The sequence below is a fragment of the Ixodes scapularis genome, unplaced genomic scaffold, assembly GCF_016920785.2.
Source record: "Ixodes scapularis isolate PalLabHiFi unplaced genomic scaffold, ASM1692078v2 PGA_scaffold2__306_contigs__length_199485367, whole genome shotgun sequence".
Lineage (NCBI taxonomy): Eukaryota > Metazoa > Arthropoda > Arachnida > Ixodida > Ixodidae > Ixodes > Ixodes scapularis.
Window position 1 is genome coordinate 108,709,116 of NW_024609857.1, and position 23,586 is coordinate 108,732,701.

The following is a 23,586-nucleotide window of genomic DNA, read 5'->3' on the forward strand; positions in this document are numbered from 1 at the left end:
TCACACTGTTACACTGTTATCACACTGATACCACATTACTTGCTGTCTTAGGAGGTTACCGTAGACTTATAATGAAAGTAATTACCCTTGCTGTCATTAAGAGTGCCTCAAATTCTATACTTATTACCCACAAAGTCTAAACTTAACGTTCTATGGAAATAGTAAAAAAATTGGTGAAGACAGCTTTCTAATTTTCAGAAGAAGCACAACTGAGCGATCGCGAAACACGCGTGTAAATTCAGCAAAAAAGATCCTGAAATTTATCTTCTGATTTTGGCTTGCCGCAATGACCTTGTGTACCTCAGTAAACTACGGGGCGTTAAATCATTAGTTGATAGCAGTGAAATACGCTCTCTTTTTAAACGAGCGAAATTAGTAGAATGTCGTTGTTGGTAGCGCTTTCAATGGGACTGCCCTTCTTATGTGGGGTACTTTTTAATTTTTTTTACTTGCTTTAAACTGATAAAGAGCCACACTGACGGATATATCTGAGTTTAGGCGCATCCTGCAGGAAAGTGTAATAATAAATGAAAAATAATAAATAAAATATCATGATCAAATGGAAAATAATAAAAACTACATTTTGAAAGCTTCTTTCATTTTTTAAAAGTTTTCAAGACATAACACATTGCCCATAAAAACCTTTCTTGAAGTTTGATGCGCATGAGGGATAAAAATAAGCTTCAGGGAAACCTTATAGGTTTTAGAACTTGCCTAAAGCTTGAATATGAAAGAGCGTCTTTGTATCGTGTATATTGCTCGCACAGACGATGTTTTAAACAATAAGTTTAGGTTTTGTTATTGCTTTCTTATTTAGATCAACATTTTCTACGGGACTATGGTTGCACCATGAGCATTATATTCAATATGGCGGAAATCAGAATCAGCAATTACCGTTTTAATTAAGACTAGAACTAATTGTACCATAATGCGCACGGCCCCGTGAGGCTGCGTCCTAACACTGTACACAAAAGATTACACCTAATAGGAAGAGCTTGCCTAGTTACAGTAACATAAAGCGCACCTAATCAGAACTTCCAATGAATGGTTCCAATAGATGCATAGTTCTCTGAAACTTCTACTTTGTTAGGCTTCTCGCGACATCTGGTGGCTTTCCTTCAAGTTAGCGGCTCCTCACGAACACAGTTCAGCTTGCTGCTCACAGATGGCCAAATACTGCGTGGAGTCCGGACATTCGGGTATGGCCGCTCGGCTGAGCAGTTGTCCAAACACTCTAAAAAAAAGCCCGTGCGTCTACTGTCCCGCTGAACACTCGAAGAGCCAATCACCGCAACTTACGGAGGTAGTTCAGCGAATGTCGATGACGAAATATGTTTAGACCAAAAACGCAGTCTGAATTGTGACATTAGGCAATGGAAAATGTCACGCTTGCATTGCTTAATGTCGCAGCTCAGGCTGCGTTTTTGGTCTAAACATGTTTCGTCATCGTCATTCGCTGAGCTACCTCCGTAAGTTGCGGTGATTGGTTGTCCGAGTGTTGTGCGGGAAAGTAGACGCACGGGCTTTTTTTAGAATGTACATACTAAGAAGTATAAGGTTTTCAGAAGTGCAAATTTCGTATTAAAGTGTTAAAATTGAAATTTGGTATTTTCTATCAAATCTGGTATTGCGCGTTACTCGGTGTGTTACTTCACTTGCGGTATTCTAGAATAGGTACGCTGTAGTGACAGATGAGGCGCACGTGCTCTTGGGGCCCGGAGACGTTCCGCTGTATAGCACTGGCGTAGTGTAAAGTCACCTAGATGACACAGAGGAGCGCGGTCAGAGGACTGCCGCAAACGTATCACTTACGCTTGTTGCTGTTGTTGTTGTTTTTTTTTTATAACAGAGCAGACAGCACCCATTTAGCCGCAGTCCCTTTCTCCTTCGATGAATAGATGGGTCCAATTGAACTATCTTAATTGAACGGCGACTTCCGTCACCTAGCCAGAGCCTCCAGCAGTCGACAGCAGCGCTAAGAGCATTTATTTTCTACCCCACCACCTCTATACTTCGTTTCGACATACGTTGCAGAGTAGTGGAAGGATTTTGCAAATATAAATACAAACACGCGTACAAAACGCGCAAGGTCCACGCGCATTCAGTGCACTTGATTAGTTTAACTGATAAGTGCGTGCACACGCAGAGAAAGACGATCAACGCCGGGACTTTGCGCTTTTGAAGCTGCGTGACTGACCCAACGGGCTCGTATCGTCGGCTGCGCTCTGACTTCGAAGGACACTTAACTTAGAAAGGTATTTCAAAGTTCATAAATAGGGCAAGTATGTCACAAAATAAAATTTCCAAGCAAAAAAAAAAAAAAAAGAAAAACTCTTTTTAGCACTATAGGCTTACGCGGCGAGACACAATTTGGATAAGGAGTGACACTGAAACATGCGTCTGTTATACTGAGGCGCCGAACGCAATTGAAAGTCAAAAAAAAAATTTTTTGAGAGTTAAGTGTCCTTTGCGGAGAAACTACGTATAGTTGAAAACAGTCTTGTTCTTGACACAGTCAATATTTTTTGTACACTGCACTGCATCCCAAAAAAATACAACCCACAGAAGGCGAAAATTAGTCAATCACTTGGGAAAAAGACAGTGGCTATCTCATTCCGACCTTAGTGTGTGTGTGTGTGTGTGTGTTTTTGTATAATTTTACTACGAAGTAATTTCATTCCCAACGCTCTCGCACTATTCGGCATCAACGTAAAAAAACAGCATTATTGTAATTGATATCTTCGCTTTTTTTTTTATTAATAACCTTTACCATTCAGAGTATTAGGAGCCGACAGTGGGGGCTTAGGAGGCTTTGGGCCAGCGATAATATCGCGAATTGAGCTTAGACACCACAGAAGCTGACGAGTCTGACTTTTGTTGCAGAATGGGGCGGCATATTTTCCTCTCGGAATGTCTTTGAGAAGTAGTAAAAATAACCGTGGGCAGCCGTGCAGCAGTAACGGCTCTATCTTACCCTAAAACGCTCTCTCCATTATGAGTCATCTCTGTATTTAGTACGCCACACAGATGTCGGAACAATGATATTTAGAGACGAACATACGCACTGATTATCTGGGAGTTTGAATGGAAACAAGTTTATTCTCTCCCAAAAGTGACAAAAAAGAAATGATCTGGTTAGCGGCAGTCTAAAATAGTATTTTACTTCCTCTCTAGTACGATTCCACCCCTATTAAGTGCTGGTCATTAATAAAATGGTAACTCTTTGCGTTCCCGTATATAACTACGTAAAAAAGTATTCACAAACAGGATATTTATAGTTGTCTCACTAAAAAGAGACCGCACACTTCAGACGACTCTTTTCGGAAGAAGGCAATCCCTCGTTGATTATTGAGTTCAAACATGCGACACACCTCAACAGATAAAAAAAAAACGAAGGTAATACACGATATTGCTACGTCTACATGAATGCGATTGTAGCAAGCAGGGATCAATCGCAAGCAGCCTTTCTGCCAACTTCTTCCTCTTCTTCCGATCTGCTACCAATCAAAAAAGTCAAATCTGGATTTGATGCGCTACGGTCGCATTCATGTAAACACAGCTATATAATGCAAAGATTATAGTACCGTGAAAGAAGAAGAAAAAATTTAAAGACGTTTAGAACCGTCCTGTAATGCCGAATTAGAGCGCAGCACTTGAGGAAGAGGAGGGAGGGTACGGAAAGGAGGGTATGCCCATCCTCCTCCTCCGTACCCTTTCCTTCTCGTCGTCTCCTCCCCTTCCCCTCCCTCCTCCTCTTCTCCTCCTCCCCTTCCTCCTTCCTCTCCCCTCCTCCATTCTCCTCCTTCCTCCTCTTCTCATTCTTCTCCCCCTCCCAGTCACCCCCCTCGTAACGTCACTCGTGAAGGCCTCGAAAAGTAAAGGTCGTGACCTTCATCATGACCTTCACGAGTGACCGCGACATCACGCGTCCCATGATGCAACGCGTGGCACGCTCGTGACGTCACTCTTGACGTCACGTGTGACGTCAATGTGGGAAACGTCCCATAGTTCCCATAATGCAACGCGTGTGTCTCACTCGTGACCTGCGCGTTGCATTATGGGACATTTCCCATAAGGCAACGCACGGGAACGTCGTGACGTCACGTGTGACGTCAATATGGGAACCGTTTCATAATGCAACGAGCGGGTCACGACTGAGACACGCACGTTTCATTATGGGACGTTTCCCATAATGCAACGCGCCGTTACGGCGACGACGGCGACAGCGACGGCACTCTGAAGCTCAAAAGAAAAGCATTGCCCAAGGAGGAAATGCATCTGGGGGAAGCTCCTTTACAGTGCGGAGGGTCTGACTCCTCAAAATACACTCCATTTTACCTTACGATGAACTGCAGTGGACGCTAACGAGCCGTCCCAAACAATCCAGCGCTGTGAACGTGTCACGTGACAACGCACCCCGAGCTCCGCTGTGCCCTTCTTTAAGGTCACGTGACACTTACGCTGCATTGGATTGACTCCCATGCCTCGTAGCGTCATCTAAAGTTCATCGTAAGCTGAAGCAGAGTACAGACTGTCGATCAGTTCTCTGAACGTTCGGCAGCTTATCCCGAGGCCAGTCCCAGCAGCACTTGGCATCTCAATAACATTTTGGCTGTTGATTCGTCATGGGATTAGTGTTTATCGCGTAACCTGGGTATTCGGAAACAGTTACACGGCGGTATAGTTTATTCTTTTTTCGGTTGGTTGACGCAAATCAACCTCAATACCCCAACCCACGCCGAGAAAATTCAAATACAACGCCGCACACATCGAATATTTTATTGGCATATGAGCGCAAGCCATTGAAACATTCCCACCACCTTGGTTCGAAATACTGGCTCTGATGTGCGTGGTGTCGTTAAATGTGATAACTTTTAACATCAAAAAGTGAAGGCGGATACATTCCTGTTTAGGCTGCTGATCAAATACATAACAAAGGTAACAAACCAAAGAAGCTAGCAGAGAGCGATCTTTAAAACCGCGCGTCTCTTGAAACTTTAAGGAGCAACATATCGTCACCGACTGCTCAACCTAATAAACGCAAGGCGTGGTGAGCCAATGAGAATAGGCCATTAGTAGATAGAAACTTCAACGAATAAATCAGGAAGCAAGATGAATAACGTAAGCAGACTTCACCCTACGGTTCTTAAGTTTTCAGTGTTTATAGGCTCTTTTTTTTCTGTAGTTAAATTCAGTGTTCTCCGCTCACCGGCACTTCTCGCACCTAGATAAACCATTATTCTCGATTTCTTTTTGATCTGAGCAGAATTACGTTTCAAGAGTAAATATTGGAATTCCTTTGTCAGCCTTGATTCGTGCAGCTGTCGTCGTGGATCTGGTATTTTGTGGCACCGCACAGCAGGGCGTACACGAAATCGCAGCAGGTGGTGTCCTCTCCCAGTTTGCTCTCGGGAACGAGTAGGGCGCATGCGTTTTCTGCGGCGATTGAACATGTGCGTTAGACGCTGCGCGAATGCTTTTATAGTAGCCGTCAAGTGAGGCTGCACATCATCATTTAACAATAAATATTGCACGTTTATAATTTATAAAGCAAATCTTGTCATTTACTCATACCACCTCCCAACCTCCCTAAACCGCAATAGAAAATTACTGGACAAAATTGTGTTACAGATGTACACTAGGAAGTTTTAGAAGAGCCATATCGCTGGTTACTGTGGTCACAGTACGGCTCCTGGCGCGCGCCGAAGATCTTGCAAGTCACAAGGCGAGCCTCTAGTAAAATGCCGCTCTGTACGGCAACCTGTGATAGCGCTATGGTAAGACTACCTGCTGCTATCGAAGGTTCGCCCTACCGTATCTGAAGGTGGTTCGCGATGACCCGCTACCCGCAGTAACGGCGAAGCCCAACGTCACTTCGTAGTGGGACTTCCGTCCTTTTTTCATCCAAGTTTCGGTATCTCGGGCTCCTAACGACTTCAATTTACAAAGTGTAAATATACGTATATATACAGGGAGTTTCACGTAAGAATGACAAATATTCCTAAAATTTCTGTATTCGAGGTAAAAGGATAATTTTCTAGTGACCGTATTACTCGTGGTCGCGGACGTCAGGAAATGCGCGATACTTACTAATTATTCTGCTCAATAATTAAAATTGACTAATTAAAATGTTAATTATAGAAAATAGACATATGGTTCTAATTTGAAACTAGCTGAGCGTCATCGAAAACTCCTAAATCAATAATTTTCAGAAAGACTTTTAGCGTGTGAGAACTGTAGTAGTGCGCTAAAGTTATTACTCGTGGCGCAGGTAAAAGGCTGAGGCTCTCATAAGGGACGACGAAATCGCGCGGCCGCCCTACCACAATCGCCTTGTAACTGCTCCGCGAGTGGTAACTTTAGCGCACTACTACGCTCTTCACGCGCTTAAAATCATTTTAGAAGTTTGATTTAGTGATTTTCGAAGACGCGTAGCAAGTTTCTAATTGTAACCATTTGTCTGTTAATACTAATCATAAAGTTAATTCGTATTAGTAACTCCGAGAGTACACATCTATGACTTATTATATATATATATATACATTGTTATTGTGAAAGCAAGTATCTTTGTCAAAAGTAGTCGTACCACTGGCGTAAACGTTCCTGTTGACACCACAGTTTCCAGGATCCAGGTAAGAGACATATAAGGGCAAGGGCTGACCTTCTGCAATATATGTGTCGAGAATATAGTTTTTTTAGTGTGTGCCGGAAACTGTAAACATTGCAACTCAGAAATAAAACGTCCTTATTATTACAAATGTTTGGGCCAAAAATTAGTTTTTTTATCTAGAAATGTAGGGTCCTGAAAGCCCAAAAAGCCAAAGTATAACCGAACTTCGAATTTATTAGCAAGTGTCTTGGTATTTTCGCCCCGAATTGTCAAACAAGTGTCAGAGTTAGGCTTCCGTGCTTGATAGTTGGGTTGTCACCTTGCTTGTTTGGGCCTGAGTGCGTTAGCAATTTTCGGAATTAGGCTTCCGCGGCTTGTTGTTCGGTTGTCGCGTAGCACCTTCGGCTCATGTATGACGCATTGGCAATTGAGAAGCCAATCAGAGAGATGTCAAGCTTTGCATTTTTCTGACTAGTTAGCACAAGGAAAAGTACCTTGTAACTAACTAACACCTTGAAGCAAACTCAGATGAGGCAAAATTTAGGGCCCTCTTTGTGCCAAACCTAGGTCAGGCATTTCTCAGACGTGCTGCCTGAGTTAGACCGTAGTGGGGATATTGCCGTTAAACATTGGTATGATCAAGTCGAGACCGTTTTCATTTATATATCACAAAATTCTGGTTTTACTTTTAGGGCACTATATTCTATACTTTCATAATCAATTAAAGAATACTTACGACCATCTGGATGAAAGACCATGTGATTCTTGATGGTATATCCCTCTTTGGCGTCGAGGGTTATCACCGCGCTACTGCGGAATAAGCATGATAACATGGCAGCGTTATTGAAATAGTCCCTCAGGCAAAATTAAAACCAATATCCAGGAAAGAGTCAAAGTACAACCAACATATACAAAATAAACACAATAAAAATTACTACGTGGAAGTGAATTGACAAAGAAAATTTATAATTTTATTACAGGGGATCTTGATACAAAAAATCTCAGTTAAAATTCGAATTGATCTAGCAAACAAATTAGTTTTGGACGAGAATCTAACATAATCATTGCAATTAAATTATTGATTATCCGCAATAAAAAACAGTTAATAGAATTGCATCGTAGCGCTCGTTTATTCACTCTTTTATCCGTCAAGTGTTAAAAATTTCATTTGCCCCTGATTTAAAAAAAAATGTTGATTCTTAGAGAATTTGCAAAAGACAACATTCTGCACTGTTCACAAAGAGATATCGACTCGATAGCGATGCTCGTTATATATAAAGCCGAAAGAACCCTAAGCTTAAAAATTAATGCTACATATACTCCAGAACCTTTGGACTGATATGATTTGAGGAGCTTTATCGCTGCAGTATTCTTCAAATTTATATATAGGGGTGATTTTATCTCAACTCAGTCACACATTTTAGGTCGAAATTTTAATTGAAAAAAATACATGTGACCGGGCAGTTCCTATAATAAAAGAAGACGCAAACAGCAAGTTCGTCGGATTTTTTTTTTCTAGTTATGGACTGTTGAAGCGGCCACGGTGGAAACTGTCGTTTTTCCAGCTTATCGGGGGTGACCATATTTCACTCCATCTCTTTACTTACTTTTTACGCTACATCAATATAACTTTTGGGAGCACTCTTGACATATGTTTTTTTATGCTAATTAAGCCTCTAGTTCATAAGATTCTTAATTTTTTTTTTTATTTGTCAAACCGCCTCTCTGCGACGATATTTGACGAAGTTCAGCAAGCTGTGCTGTCTGACCTAATCATCGTACCTTTATTATCTTTACATCACCGCAAAGCTCCAATTAAGTTCTTCCTTTTGAGTATAACTTCAATATTTTGCAAAGGATATATAATGCGCTACACGTGCCTAAAAACGGATATTTCGAAAAACTAGCAAGTTTGTAGTCGATTTTCTAAAAAAAAAAAGCATATTTTATTTCTTTTATTTTTTTATTCAGAGTTAGGTAATATAGTATTTTATAAGGAACTACCAACAGAAATTGTGCTATATTGTTTGTATGACCCCTATTAAGACTCGAATCTCGTGCTATGAGCGTTTTGAACGGGACTTCGCACAGGCGCTCTGCTGAGCAGAATGCTGACCTATGTAAGGTTTTCTATTTATCGTTAGCAGTTCTCTCAATATCCAACCATAAACATTAATAACATTTGGAGTAGTGCACTTAAAAACATTTAGAAGTCCGTATCAACAAGTGCGGGCACAGCGCTTACTTCCTCCCGATTCGGGGCAATGCAGATTGTTAGAGAATTCCTGTGGTGCCTTGTGCTTTCGGCTTTGAGTTTGAAATACTGAACTTGATATATAATTATCACATTTTCTTATGGTCAGCAGATATGCAGTGCATATACATACCTATGATTTTGTGTCTGGCGCTTAGGAATTATGGTTTATTTTGTGCACATACGAACCCTTTCGTAAAATAACGAGCATTTCGTAGCGTGCAAGGCTTCAAATGTGTTAGTCATGTGTTTAGGTTTCATTTCTTTTTTCAGTGATTCATGCCGGGTTACTTAGACGTTTTCCTCTTGACTTAAGTTTTTCCGGGAGTCTAGATGGTATTCGTATCTTCTTTGTCGACATATAGGGCCAAGCTCACACACCTTGCAAATCATGCCAGTGCCAAGTAAAGAAATATTGTTAGGATAAATATTGTTGCTTCACTCGCTTTTGCGCTCAGAGATTGAGGTAAGTACTAACATTAAATAGAAAACTTTACATAGGTCAAAATTCTGCTCAGGTGAGCGTCTATGTGAAGTCCCGTTCAAAAATCTCATAGCACGAGATTCGAGTCCGAATAGCTGCCATACAAACAATATACTATAATTTCGGTTGGTAGTTCCTGACAGATTACTATATTACCTAACTGTGAATAAAAAATGAAGAAAATGAAAGGTGTTGTTTTTTTCTTAGAAAATCGACTTCAAACTTTCAAGTCTTTCTAAATATTCGTTTATCAGGCAAATGTTCCGCGTTATACGTTTAGCGCAAAATATTCAAATTATACTCAAAAAACAGCTTAGTTGGAGCTTTACGGTAACGCAAAGATCATAAAAATATATTGATTAGGTCACACAGCGCAGCTTGCTGAACTTTGTCAAATATGGTTGCAGAGGGGCGGTTTGACAATTAAGAAAAAAAAACATTAAACATATTATGACCTAGACGCTTTATTAGCATAACTCGCCGTTTGCATCTTCTTTTGTTAAAGAAATTTACAGGTAGTTAGTAAAAATTTCCGAGGCGTTAATTAAGAGTTAGTGTATTTTTGTGAGCCACTTGTATCACTGGGTGACAAGTCAACAAAAACCAAAATGTAAGCTTTTATAGCAGCCATACAAACCAAATAGTACGTTTTCGGTTTATAAATTTACTTTATAAAGCACCGCAAAGGTAGCTGCAGAAAAACATTAGCCAAAAGAAAAGGTAGGATTTTTAGAAAATCGACCTCCGATTCGAAATTTTTTTTTGAAATAGTCCTTGCTTTACGAAAATATACTGTCCTTTCTCTTTTACACTCAACATCAAATTTGTTATCATTAGAAGGAATATACTCTAAGCTTTCTGAAAATACTAAACATGCTAAGACACCTAATATAGATCACACGGAAGAGCTGATAAACTTTCACTAATATCGTCCAAAAACGTCATATTGACAAATTTTCTAAAATATATTTTATATAAATAATGGCGTTAAAATATTTATCAGAGAATAAGTGTGTTCACATGTATCTATTAAAAAAAATAAAAGGCGCCAATTTTGAATTAGTGTATTTTTGCGAGTAAGTTGATTTACTGACAAAACACTCAAACAAAATCACGTTTTAAGCTCTGATAGCAGCCATACAAACAAAATATTACATTTTATATTTATATTACCTTATAAAACACTGCGATAGCTAGCTAGAGAAAGAAAATCAGCCAAATAAAAGGTGGCTTTTTGTTTAGAAAATGGACCTCCAATTTGCCAATATTTTTAAATAGTCCTTGCTTTACGAGAATACACTGCCCTTTCTCTTTTACGCACAACGTTAAATTTGTTATCAATAGAAAGAATATACTCTTAGCTTTCTGAACATACTAAGTATGTTACAATATATTAAATAGGTCACACAGAAAAGCTGGTCAAACTTTGACAAATATTGTCAAAAGGACACCGTTTGACAATATTTAAAACAAAAGTGAAGATAAATATTCGCAATACAATTACTGACCGTAAAGAATCCCTAATCTGAGAGAGGCCCAAAAACGTTACACTGCACTACCGAAAAAGGGGCGAAAAGTAGAAAGGAGTGAAACATGACACCTCCGACAGGCGAGTGAAAGGTCAGTTTGCGCCTCGGCTGCTTAAAATGTCCATAACTCGAGAACAAAAATCGCCCGAACTTGCGGTTTGCACTCCCTATCACAGAAAGGATTTCCCCAAAACATATATTTTATTCGTCAAAATTAAAAATTCGGCCCCAAATCCGTGCCTGAGTTGATATTTATTTATTTATTTATTTTACCCTCAGGGCACAAAGGCATTACAGAGGGGAGTGGGGAATAGAAGCAATAAGAGTACACAAGGAACAGTGAACAAAATCTCAAACAACTCAAACAATAGGGAACATGAGGTTGGTAATAGAATTACAAAAAAGAGCGTGGTCAGTTATTGATGTGAGAGATGCAGGTAAGCGGTTCCAATCGTTAGAAGTTCTTGGAATAAAAGAAGCGTAATAAACGTTAGAGTGACAAAATGGTACACCAACTTTTTGACGATGATCAAGGCGTGCTGAAATAAAATATGGGGGGATTATCATTTGGGCTTTTAGGTAAGGAACATGGTGATAGATTTTATGAAAAAGGGAGATTCGAAAAACCATGCGACGATGTGCGAGGGTCGGAAGTAATAATGTGCTTTTCATTGACGTTACGCTTGCTGTGCGGTTATAGTTGGCCAGTATAAAACGTGTAGCTCTGTTCTGAACTCCTTCAAGTGAGTTGATGAGGTAGATGGTTGAGGGATCCCAGATGGAAGCTGCATATTCGAGCTTAGGCCTAACTAGTGTTTTATAAAGAGTCAGTTTTAATGACGATGGACCTAAAGGAAAGTTACGTTTGAGAAAGCCAAGCATTCGGTTAGCGTTGTTAATCACATAGTTAATATTAAGTTTCCAGGAAAGGTCGTCACTTAAGATCACACCTATGTACTTGTAGGAGGTCACAAGTTCCAGGAGTATGTTGTGAATGTTATAAGCGGTAGTAAATTTAACTTTGCGGACTATGCGCATGATTTTACATTTGTTAATGTTAAGCTCCATTGACCAGAGTTTGCACCATCTAAATAGGGAGTCGAGGTCATGTTGTAGTTTTTGCGAGTCCGAATCATTAGTTATTACACGATAAATAGCACAATCATCAGCAAAGAGTTTAATTGAAGAAGAAACCATCTCATGCAAGTCATTAATATAGATCAAGAAAAGTAGAGGCCCCAAAACTGATCCTTGGGGTACGCCGGAAGTGACGGGTGCGGAGGAGGAGTTGATGCCGTCACATGTTACGAATTGCGAGCGATTTGTTAAAAATGATACCAACCAGTTAAACACGTTAGAATCAATGTTGAGTTTACTTAATTTATGTAATAAAAGTCTATGCGATACCTTGTCGAACGCTTTGGCAAAATCTAAGAATATGCAGTCCACCTGAGATCCCTGATCAAATGCTGAATGAAAATCGTTAGTGATTGACAGTAGCTGTGTCTCACAGGACCAGGATTTCCTAAACCCATGTTGATTTGGGGAAAAAATGAATTGGACTCTAGGAAGTTAACAAGTTGTGTATAAATTATATGTTCTATAACTTTACAGGGAACACTGGTTAGCGAGATGGGCCTATAGTTGATAGGAAAGTGCTTATCACCAGATTTATTAGAGGCCCATATACACCCATATGTATATGCACTGCATATCTGTTTGACATAAGAAAATATGACAATTACATATCAAGTTCGGTATTTCAAACTCAAAGCCGAAAGCAAAAAGGCCCCAGAGGAATTCTCAAACAATCTGCATTGCCCCGAATCGGGAGGAAGTAAGCGCTGTGCTCGCACTTGTTGATACGGATTTCTAAACTTTTTTTAAGTGCACTACTCCAAATTTTATTCATGTTTATGGTTGGATATTGAGACAACTGCTAACGATAAATAGAAAACCTTACATAGGTCAACATTCTGCTCAACAGAGCGCCTGTGCGAACTCTCATTCAAAACGTTCATCGCACGAGATTCGAGTCTTAATAGCGGCCATACAAACAGTATGTTACAATTTCTCTTGGTAGTTCCTGATAGGCTACTATATTACCTAACTGTAAATAAAAAATAAAAGGTAGGATTTCTTAGAAACTCCATTCCAAACTTGCTATTTTTTCGAAATATCCGTTTTTCATGCACATATATCGCACTATATATTTAGTGCACAACATTGAAATTATAGTCGAAAGAAAGCGCTTAATTGGAGCTTTACGGTGATGTGAAGATCATAAAGATATGTTGATTAGGTCAGACAGCACAGCTTGCTGAACTTCGACAAATATCGTCGCAGAGAGGCGGTTTGACAAATAAAAAAAAATGCATTAAGAATGTTATGACTTAGACGCTTAATAAGCATAAAAAAGCGTATCTCGAGAGTGTTCCCAAAAAGTTATAATCATGTAGCGTAAAAAGTGAGCAAACGGGATGGAGTGAAATATGGCACCCTCGATAAGCTGCAAAAACGACAGTTTCCACCTTGGCCGCTTCAACGGTCCATAACTTGAGAACAAAATATCCGACAAACTTGCCGTTTCCGTCTTCTTTTTCATAGAAATTGCCCGATAACATGTATTCAAAGAAAAATTAAAAATTCGACCCAAAATGTGTGTTTGAGTTCAGATGAAGTCACCCATAGGTTATCCCAAGTCACCAGGCTTGATCTAAAATGGACCGTAAACATCGACGTCTGACCGTTGCAATCTAAACTTTTAGTCAAAAGTGTATTTCACAGGGTTTTTTTTTTTTTTTGTTTTTTTTCTTGTAAAATTAGAATGCATAGCTACCTTGTTGTAATAAATAGGGCCCAGAAACTTGCCAGGGTCAACGGCAGGAGGCAACGCAGATGACCAAATTGAGTTGCGGGGCGCGTTTGGCGCGCGTATTCATAGATGGCGTCGGGAGCAGCGTCGGAAGGTGAAGCTGACCAGCCAAAGAAGGCAGACGACACGCATACGAAATCCGTTGGCAGCAAAAGCGCCCTTGTTGTGCAAACGCCTTTTCTTTTTACTTTAAGCTTTGCTTTTATTGACCGCTGTTATTTTTTAACCAAAGCTGCATTACAAAAAGATATGTTCATTCCAATAAACCATGGTGTACGCGACCTATCTCGATAACGAGGTAGCGCCATCTATCAATACGAGCGACAAGCGCCCTCCTTTCGACTTGGTCGTCTCCGTCGCCGCCCGCCGTTGACCCTGGCAAGTTTCTTGGCCCTATTTTTCACAGAAAGGGAGCTACGCTTCCTAATTTCACAGAAAACAAGCGACCTGTGAAATACACCTCTGACGAAAAGTTTAGATTGTTACGTGCAGGCGTCAATTTTTATGGTCCACTTTAGATCGAGATTCGTGACTTGGGACACCCTATATAGTGAACAAGAGCATTCTAACATAATAATAAAGATGTCCAATTTCCTTATCTGAATTTGTAAGGTTTCTTTTATTAGAAAATCTTTATAGGTGCCCAGGGATGCGACATTTGCAAATCAGCAAAATATTTTTGTTTTGAATGTGCGACGTTCGTTTTTCGCGGAAAAACTTATATTCAGGAGTCAAAGAAAGAATAAAAACACTTAGGGATAAGGACAGTACAGTTCTTTCCACTAGCAACACACATTTACTGGTGTCTCCTTCAATAGTGCTATCTCCTTCCCAACGTTTGAGACTAAAGAGGAAGATGCGCAAATTAATATATATACACCCGGAAAAAACACAAATTCACACCCAATACACTAGAAGATAAAGAATTCAGAAAGAAAGAAAAAAGAAAAACACTATTGACAAATTGAGATAAAGTGCCCTTTGGCTAATCCAGCTCTGGTTTCAGGTAGTTGATCTCATTTCTGGACAAGGCGAGAGAAGGGGCAGCGATGTTGTGATCGTCATGGGCTATCTTGTATACCTCAATGATCTCTCGGCCGAGCTTGTTCTTATGTCTGCCAATCGTGCAGGTGTCCTGGAACCGGGCTTCACAGTTCGTACAGAGGCGTTGATGAACCACTATAGGGTGAAGCCCGGTTCCAGGACACCTGCACGATTGGCAGACATAAGAACAAGCTCGGCCGAGAGATCATTGAGGTATACAAGATAGCCCATGACGATCACAACATCGCTGCCCCTTCTCTCGCCTTGTCCAGAAATGAGATCAACTACCTGAAACCAGAGCTGGATTAGCCAAAGGGCACTTTATCTCAATTTGTCAATAGTGTTTTTTTTTTCTTTCTTTCTGAATTCTTTATCTTCTAGTGTATTGGGTGTGAATTTGTGTTTTTTCCGGGAGTATATATATTAATTTCCGCATCTTCCTCTTTAGTCTCAAACGTTGGGAAGGAGATAGCACTATTGAAGGAGACACCAGTAAATGTGTGTTGCTAGTTGAAAGAACTGTACTGTCCTTGTCCCTAAGTGTTTTTATTCTTTCTTTGACTCCTGTATTTTCACCAACACGCTCTTTCATCTTTGTCACTTATATTCACTGAGAGATTAGGAAAAAAAACGAAAGGGGCGTTGCCAGTTTCGCGAATCTCATTATCCCTCCGAAGTCAATGCGATTGCCGCACCAGACGATAAGAACGCCCAAAGAACCAATCATAAGTGAAGAAACGTGGGCATGGAAAGCTACGTCCTGTGTTTCTTAAACTGCTAGTGACTATAGTCGACGCTGACAAAATATTTCGGGTTATCAAAAGTTCGTCAAGGTTCAGCCGTCTCATCAGGTTATACTTACGCCGACTGGTTGTCTGTTCCGTACAGAGCTACGACAGGATATGCACCATCTTTTTCGGGTTGCACCTGAGCGAACCTCAAGCACTTGGAAGTACCAAATGCCGGGTCGTCCTCGTAGTTTCTGTACACAATGTGCCAGGTCTCGGTGAGTGGAAAAACCTGTAGGTTTCCATTGGAATTAAAAGCAGGTCCATGGGTCAAGAGGTCCAACGTGTCAAGACATCCAACGAGTCAAAAGATCCATGGTGAGTCAGGAGGTCGAACGAGTCAAAAGGCCCCAAGGCTCAGATGGTTCAACAATAAATTTTTTGACGTGTTAGATCTCTTGACTTGCCAGGCGAGATTCAAGAGATACAATGCGGATCAAGAGTTCAAATTACTCGAGAACTGCAGCGTCACGTGGCAAGGGGGTCACAGAAAGCCCCTTTTCACTCCTCCCCTAGTCGCGGGGTGGCATTGCACAATAAAGATCAGAAAACAATTTTACAGCGAAGCTGTTACGTGCTACGATCTGAAAAAAAAAATGCTAACAAAAAACGCCCGTTTCTACGGAGCTCCTTCCTTCCGATTGTTCGTGGCGAGTATAAATAAAAACGGGGCAACCCGCGTGAGTTAGCCTTCCTTGGCAGTATTAGATAGTGAAGTCCTGATGCCTTGCTATCATTTACAGTCCCTGACTTTTCTGAGCTAAGAACGCTCTGCGACGAGGCTGAGGGCAGAACGCGCCGGTCTAACCTTCTTTCGCTTCCGCGATGCTCATAAAAAGACTTGGGTTCAATCGAAAAAAAAAAAAAACTGTCCTCGATGTTTGCCTCGAAACATTTCACTAAGAATTAAATAAATACAATTAAACAACGAATTGTCGTATACGTGTCTTCATTGCAATCATATGTAAATCGTAAGATGTCGTATAGTTGTCGTAAAGTTCTCCCGACAGATAACGGCTTCGCTGGTCCTCTATCTTCACGTAAAATGAATGGGCTCTACAATTTTTTTTTTTTTATTACGGGTGCCTTAGTTTTTGTTAAAAATAAAAAGAAGAAGAAAGTGATACAGATTTAAGTTTGGCGCGCCGCACAACTCGGCACCGTTTTCCGGTTTACGGCCGGAAGACGGGTTCGAGGGGGGCACCGGAGACATCTATGACGCTGGCTATGGGAAGTGGGGAGGGGGCGCTTTTCTTCGCTTGGAGTATGTGGCGCCGCTAAAACTTCGCGTAATAAAAGTAAAGAGTATGAGGCTGTTGACGTGTATGTTAACGTTTTCAAGGCAACATTTAAAAAATTAGCCTCAAATTGACCAGATACTTACTAAACTTCCTAGTTCTGGCTCCGAGTTGAGAAGATGAACGATGCTCATATTTCTCGAATTGCTTTGGCGACTGCCATTGCATAGAAAGAAAGATTAGGCAAGTATATTCAGTTATTAACGTTAGCGTTTTCTACTCGGCCAACCCCAGCCCGTTGCTATGACCAACGTTGAACCAGTGAACTCTTTCGACTGCGGAGAGATAGGAAACGGGCGCATCACGCTTGTGGGAGGAGCTTCTCCTACCTTCTTGACTTGTAACCGACAATAGTCGACGAAAGCCAATTGCGCTCGGCCAACGCTCAAATTTAATTTCCCTACTTAGACAAAAAAACGCACACAGTGAGCAAAATAAACGACAGTCCCAGACCATTCAAAAAGGAACAAGTGGCAAGCAACTGTCGAAGGTTGACCCGTCGATACTAAGCCGTCGACGGGTAATACGGGAAGGTACACAGGAAAAGGCAAAGTTTGAACTGATATGATTGAATTAGCTACATTCACTCCGTTACAAGTGGATTAAGTGAGATTATTGCATGCACAGATGACATTATACCGGGATTTCCATTAATCTCAGCCCGGGTGGAATTAAATTTGTAGATAAGACAAGATTCTCTTTTCCCGCGATCACGGTTAATTTAGAAGCTAGATTGTAAAAAATGTAACGTCACATGTGTGTATGGGTGAAGCCATATGTTTCGAAAGGGGGAGTTTGGGAAATGATTTTAGATGTGCTCTGTGATTGTTAGATCTCAATCCAAAAGGTGTGCTGGTCTGTTCCACGTACTGGTTACCAAAGGTTTCACCTGTCAGGAGGTATATCACATCACTTGTGCCGCAATTTAGGCTTCCTTGAATTACGTAGATGAGATACCTCACTATTTGTTTTTCCGAAAAGGCGACTGCCAGGGATTTCAGTGTAAATGGTCTTGGACCTAACTATGGCGTCCCTAAGATTGCGTGAGCGTCTGTAGACTACTCGAAGAACGGAAGGAATACTTCTTGCGAGGCGTTCGCTTTGCTACAAAATGCTAAAATGTTTTCTTAATATGGGTGCGACGTTCGGAGACTTATTGTTAAAAGTTAGCACGATGTTCGCCCGACGCTCCTTTGTCTGAGGGCTCAGTTCACTTAGCAAGAAGCTACGGTCAAGGGCCTGTGCCTTATTGATCGCATCGTTGATGATATTTTCGGGATACTTCTGTTCTTTCAGGACTTTCCGTAATTGATCGGAGCGCCCTGTCGGTGTGTTTCTTCGTCCTGGTACTACGCTTTTTTTTTTTTGCGCTGTTTGCATCAAACAGTATGTACCACAAACTAGCGCAACTACATGCCTTGTTGCAGTTCGTTTGTTTTAAAATCGTCGCTGTTTGAACATGGACGTTTAAACCTATGAGCCTGGCTGTAGGGTATCTTATTTTTGCAGAACCGTGAGTGGCAGCTGTCGCAGTCCAAATATCTCTGACGATCCGCCGGTTTCCGGTAAAGATGGGCCTGACTCAGGCCGTAACGCCGGCTAACTAAATGCTCTAAAACATATACAAAGCTTCGAAGAGCGACCTCATTACTTTATATATATACTGCGGCATCTTACAATATATTTTCTTTCTCTCTCTCTCACTCTCTCTCTCTCTTTATATATATATATATATATATATATATATATATATATATATATATAGGGTGTTTTTGTTTGTTTTTTAACTTAACAGACTTGTTTAAAAAAGCTTAAAAAGCTACACTTACGCGGTTTGTTCAGGTGAGTTATGCCGCCAGGGGGAAAAAGAATATGGGGATAATCGTAACGATCAGTCGGCTAAATAATTAAAATTTGTTCATTAACTTTTCATTTAGTGAAAATAATCTTATGGTTCTAATTAGAAATTTACTGAGCGTCATCCAAAACCCCTAAATCAGTAAATTTTTAAAAAGACTGAGCGCGTGAGAAGCGCAGTAGTGCGCAAAAGTTACCACTCGTGGAGCAGGTACAAGGCTGGGGCCAGATAAGAGACAGAAAAATCGCGCCGGCGCCTTACTGCTACCGCTAGCCTTGCACCTACTCCACGCGGGGTACCTTTATTGCACTACTGCACTTCTCACGCGCTGAAAGTCTTTCTGAAAATGAATAATTTCGTGGTTTTCGGTAACGCTCATCAAGTTTCTAATTGGAACCATCTGTCTCTTTTCATTAGTTAAAAAGTTAATTAATTAATTTTAGTTAGCCGACTTACCGCAAAGATTAACCATCCATAATGTCCCCCAGGTCGTATAACTCACCTGCACAAGCTGCAAAAGTGTAACTTTCACGGCTTTTTTTAAACAAATCTGCAAAATTATAAAAAGAAAACTTGTATATATGGAATATATATATATCCGCCTTTCGCTGCACCTCAGTGTTGCTTCGCTTAGCAGTTGCTGCGATTGTTTTCATTCTTCTTTTAGTCCGACCTTTATCAGAAATAGGTTTGCACGCGGCTCATGGCGTAGGTCGGATGCGTATTCTTTCATTCTCTTTCAAAACTCTCTAACCTTGCTTTGCCGCACCGTCGCTGGTTCCTGATAGGAGAACGGATTAAAACGTGCAATTGGACGAAAACACCGAGCACGGCTAAAAGGTACTCCAAGGTACCGGTTTGTGCCCGCAAAGCGTATTATTACTGTTAATATTTTTATCACAAATTACAGTATTAACCTCGGATACCGCAAACGCACGTGTTTTTTCACTGCGGGACGTAGGCATAGTTGATTGCCTCCGTCCGCATTGCTTTCTGCCCCTGACGTCACCTTTAGAAGGTAGGGATAGACGGGGAAAGCTAAAGAAAACGGAACTCTCTGCAGTTTCGGTTTCAAACTAATTATTACTTCTTTTTAATTACCTAGAAGGAATCTGGGGAAGGAAGGTAGCATTTTGGACATTGGAACTTCCAGTATTTTGATGATCTCCCAAATTTAAGTAGCTAAAAATAGATCCTGCAAATAATTTCTTTACACTCCTAAACATTTGAGAATGCAAATAGCATACCCAGAAGCTCGCAAAAAAAAAAAAAGCTTAGGTTTAAAAAAGGAAAGGAAACAGTAATATAATTCATCCATTTTCTTTGTTTGCAATATTGAACGGTTAATTTTGAAACGTGAATGGTACACAACTGAATGATTTTAGAAAATAGTGTAACGAGCTAATTCAGGGACTGCCCACTCACGAACAAAGCAATAATTTAATTTCAGCATATCACGAACAGCGCTTCACATATATTTCAATACATTAGGACATTTTATTGTACCCAGAACGTTCCAGAAAAGAAGATTGAAATAACGTAGATTATAAACCAACGATAAAAAAGTGAGCCACACGTGCGACCTGCGACTGTCTGCAAAAATACTCATTTCACCAGGTTTTTTTTTAGTTTAAAGCAGAAACAAACGTTCAGCCTTTCCACTCTAGAGAAAAAGGAACACCAGCGAAGCTGTACTCTGGTGGGAATGAAGTAATTGTCGGCTGCAAGTCGGCAAGCCAGAGTGGAAAGGCTCGAAAGGTTGCCGCCGTCGCTCATAGATGGCGGTAGCTGTCGGGAGTGTTGTGTCGACATCTATTTCCTGGCGGACACGATCCTGGGGAAACAAGCACTTAACAGCTCCGCTGTAAAAAATTCCTTAGAACCGCATTTGTTCGTCAAAAATAACAAGTTTTATTTTTCTATCCCGCACAGTTTGATGTGCTATCAATCTGCACAGTGAAAACCGAGATAACGTGTGGAAGCTTTTCTTCCAGACAGCAGTAGTTTTAGTGACAGCCACTTGGTTCGATAGTAACTAACAGCTTCAGAAACACAGCGTGCGCTTCGCAGCCAATGAGATCGCCGCGTTAGCCGATAAGCACGCCTAAGGACCAACCACGACGCAGTACGTGTTAACATACTAAACCACGCCATGCGTATTCTAAGCTTGGAGTGACTATATTAAAAAATATAACAACCATCGGCTGTTGCTTGTTTGTGCTAACTGTATCGCGCTCTAGCTGCATAATTTTCTCCTGTTATTTTGTCTCAGTGCGATAGCATTCTTTAGCTACTCCCCCCGATTTCGTGGACTTTTCTGGCCTCCTAATACGCAGTTTCTCCGCTGAATTTAGCGGAAAAATTGACGTCACATGACCTGTACACCGATTCAGTTTACCCCCTAAATTTAGCGGGAAATTTTATGTCCCGTGACCTAACGTCACGGGCCCTACAAACCAATTCATTTTCCCCGCTAGATTTTGCGGGGAAAAAATATATATAATGTTAGAGTGATTCGGTCGGCTGCATAGAGGACAAGACAGGTGATGAAAGGGAGAAGATAGAATGATTTATGGAGGCCGAGCTGGCCCGTGGAGCCTGGCGCATGATGGTCGCGCGCGCCACTGCACCGTCGTTGTCTCCCCCCCCCCCCCCCCCCCCCCCATCTTCCCCCACAATATATATATATATATATATATATATATATATATATATATATATATATAACCTCTAGGTCTCTAGGCCCTAGAGGTTGTCCTATAGGTCGCCCTTGAGGTCGTCCTAGACGTCGTCCTTGAGGCTGTTCTAGACGTCTTTCTGAACGTCGTCCTCTAGGACGCCGTCCTCGACGTCCTCCATGGCCTCGTAAAAAAGAAAAAAGCTAGACATGACGAATGCTATCGCAATACATAGACAACTAACAATAGTAGCTTCTGCAGCCATTTTCTTTTTTTCAGTATAGTTCGCATATTTGCACCACTTTAACGACTGAGAAGGTTTATTTTGCTTTGTTTTTTCTTTCAAAAACATTTAAATTCAAAAACAGAAACTAAGCCAATTTTGGCTGAAATTCGGCGTGTATCTCGTGGTCCATCGTTTCCAAAAGATATTAGTCTGAAATGTGTCATATTATGTTAAAAAAACAATGTAAAGGTTGCCGCGGTACAGCGGCTCAAAGCTAGTTCAATAAACGCACATATCTGTTAACCTCAGTTTCGCTTCACATAAATGTAACTCATTTAAAAAAAATACCCTCAATTTTTTTACTTAGATAAATATATTTCGTTTTACCTTAATTCCAGACACAGCCGAGGCTACAAGGAGATGGGCATTCAAAATTAAATAACTTCAATCTATCACGCGAGGTAGGAAATAAGTGAACGAAATTAACGCTGACTCATTTATGGGTAAAATAAACCTGGTAATATATATTTATATAGTTATTCGTAATTAAACAAATTCGAGTCTCCACTAGTTGCTAATTTCAAACGCTGGTTACTTCTACATACCGCAGACGCATCTTGGTACTTTCCGAGCTCTGGATTCTTCTCAGGGTAATTCGATGTTGCGCTGCCACACCGAAAAATCGAAACTCCGGCAATCGCAAAGAAAACCAGCGACATTTTTTGGCGGTTAGTGGTGGTAGTAATGGAAAAGTACTAACTGTACGACTGAACTCTCCCACCACTCCCGCTGTCTTTAATAGTATAGGCAAGCCTGATACTCTATTTTTCTTTTCTTTTTTTTAGTGCGCAGCTGGAAGTCAAAAACTGCTAGCGCATGCGTTAGTTAGAGATAAACCACTTTTTTTTTCTTTTTACCATCATCCCAAGGTCGTTTTCTATTGCGTCGTGGAAAAATAAGCGAAAATCATATACGAGTCGATCGTGAAAATGGTGCCGTACCCGCCTCAATACCGTCACGTAGTAGTACGTGAACTATGAGATATTTGAAAGATTACAGTAGGTGTAGGGTACACCCACCCCTATACCATGCTAGAGCAGCGTCAACGCATCTGCGTGGTTACAAACTTGAATGTAAGACACCGTCGGAGAATCAAAATGTTCTACAATGTGGATTAGGGCGAACCCGTGTGTTCAACAGCTTCCAAGGATATGGAGCGTTATCATGCTACAAAAAAGCTCGTTTTATATTACACAAATTGCTTCTTATGTAATAGCATAGAAGGCAGTCACAAAAAGGTATAAACATGTTTTTTTCTTTTTGTTTTCTAAGTATACACGTTGCCTTTTTGTAAGAACCGTTGTGCTGACATAAACAATTACGTATATATTATGGATATATGACCAGAAAATTGTAACTCTGCTCATGCTTTAGTTTAAGTCTTCCTTTCATTTTCCTCCGTTTTTTTTTAATTAGCTTTGTTTCTCTAGCTTGTCGTGATAAGCACCAATTACTTTCTTTTCTAATATTTGCATTGTTCAAGGATTTCTTTGTCTATATGCTCCACTGTTGGAACTAACGCGTTACTAGTAACGACGTTACTGGTAACGCGTTACTTTTTTTAGTAACGTACTAACGTACTGGTTACAATTCCGCACGGAACCACTAAGCGTCCTTGGTGCAGCCTTTGTAGAGAAACTGCTAAAATCACCGTCACCGTACCATGAAGGACCAGCCGTCTCTCTGGAAAACGACATCCGTTCAGATGGCTATAGTCTGCCGCCGCTTGAAGGATTTCTCCTCAGCGTCCCTAGCTACTCTAGCTGGTTACATCCTTTTCTCCAAAACAAATAAATTCTCGTTCTGTGAACAACAGAAAGGATAAACCCTAAGTTTGGAAGCGTTGACGTTCCCACGCTTTGACCCGAAACAAGTGGCAAGG

The 23,586-nt window shown here is 40.8% G+C and overlaps 1 protein-coding gene across 1 annotated transcript; it reads right to left on the reverse strand.

The window, feature by feature from the left end:
- Positions 1-5,302: 5,302 nt before the first annotated feature.
- LOC115312167 lies at positions 5,303-22,363 on the reverse strand. The gene is made up of 5 exons (XM_040209781.3): positions 22,250-22,363; positions 15,659-15,816; positions 7,347-7,420; positions 6,587-6,664; positions 5,303-5,436 (listed from the first exon to the last, which is right to left on the reverse strand). The coding sequence occupies exons 1-5, from the start codon at positions 22,361-22,363 to the stop codon at positions 5,303-5,305; spliced, it is 558 nt and encodes a 185-aa protein (XP_040065715.1).
- Between the last annotated feature and the right edge of the window lie 1,223 nt (positions 22,364-23,586).

What these genes read in the sequence shown, in the direction of transcription:
- LOC115312167 (XM_040209781.3), bottom strand. Translation starts at nt 22,363, where the DNA reads ATGTCGCTGGTTTTCTTTGCGATTGCCGGAGTTTCGATTTTTCGGTGT. An exon ending in AGTACCAAGATGCGTCTGCG is followed by an intron (nt 15,817 to 22,249) that starts GTATGTAGAAGT and finishes GGAAACCTACAG; the next exon opens with GTTTTTCCACTCACCGAGAC. An exon ending in CAGGAACGTTTACGCCAGTG is followed by an intron (nt 5,437 to 6,586) that starts GTACGACTACTT and finishes CAATCGCCGCAG; the next exon opens with AAAACGCATGCGCCCTACTC.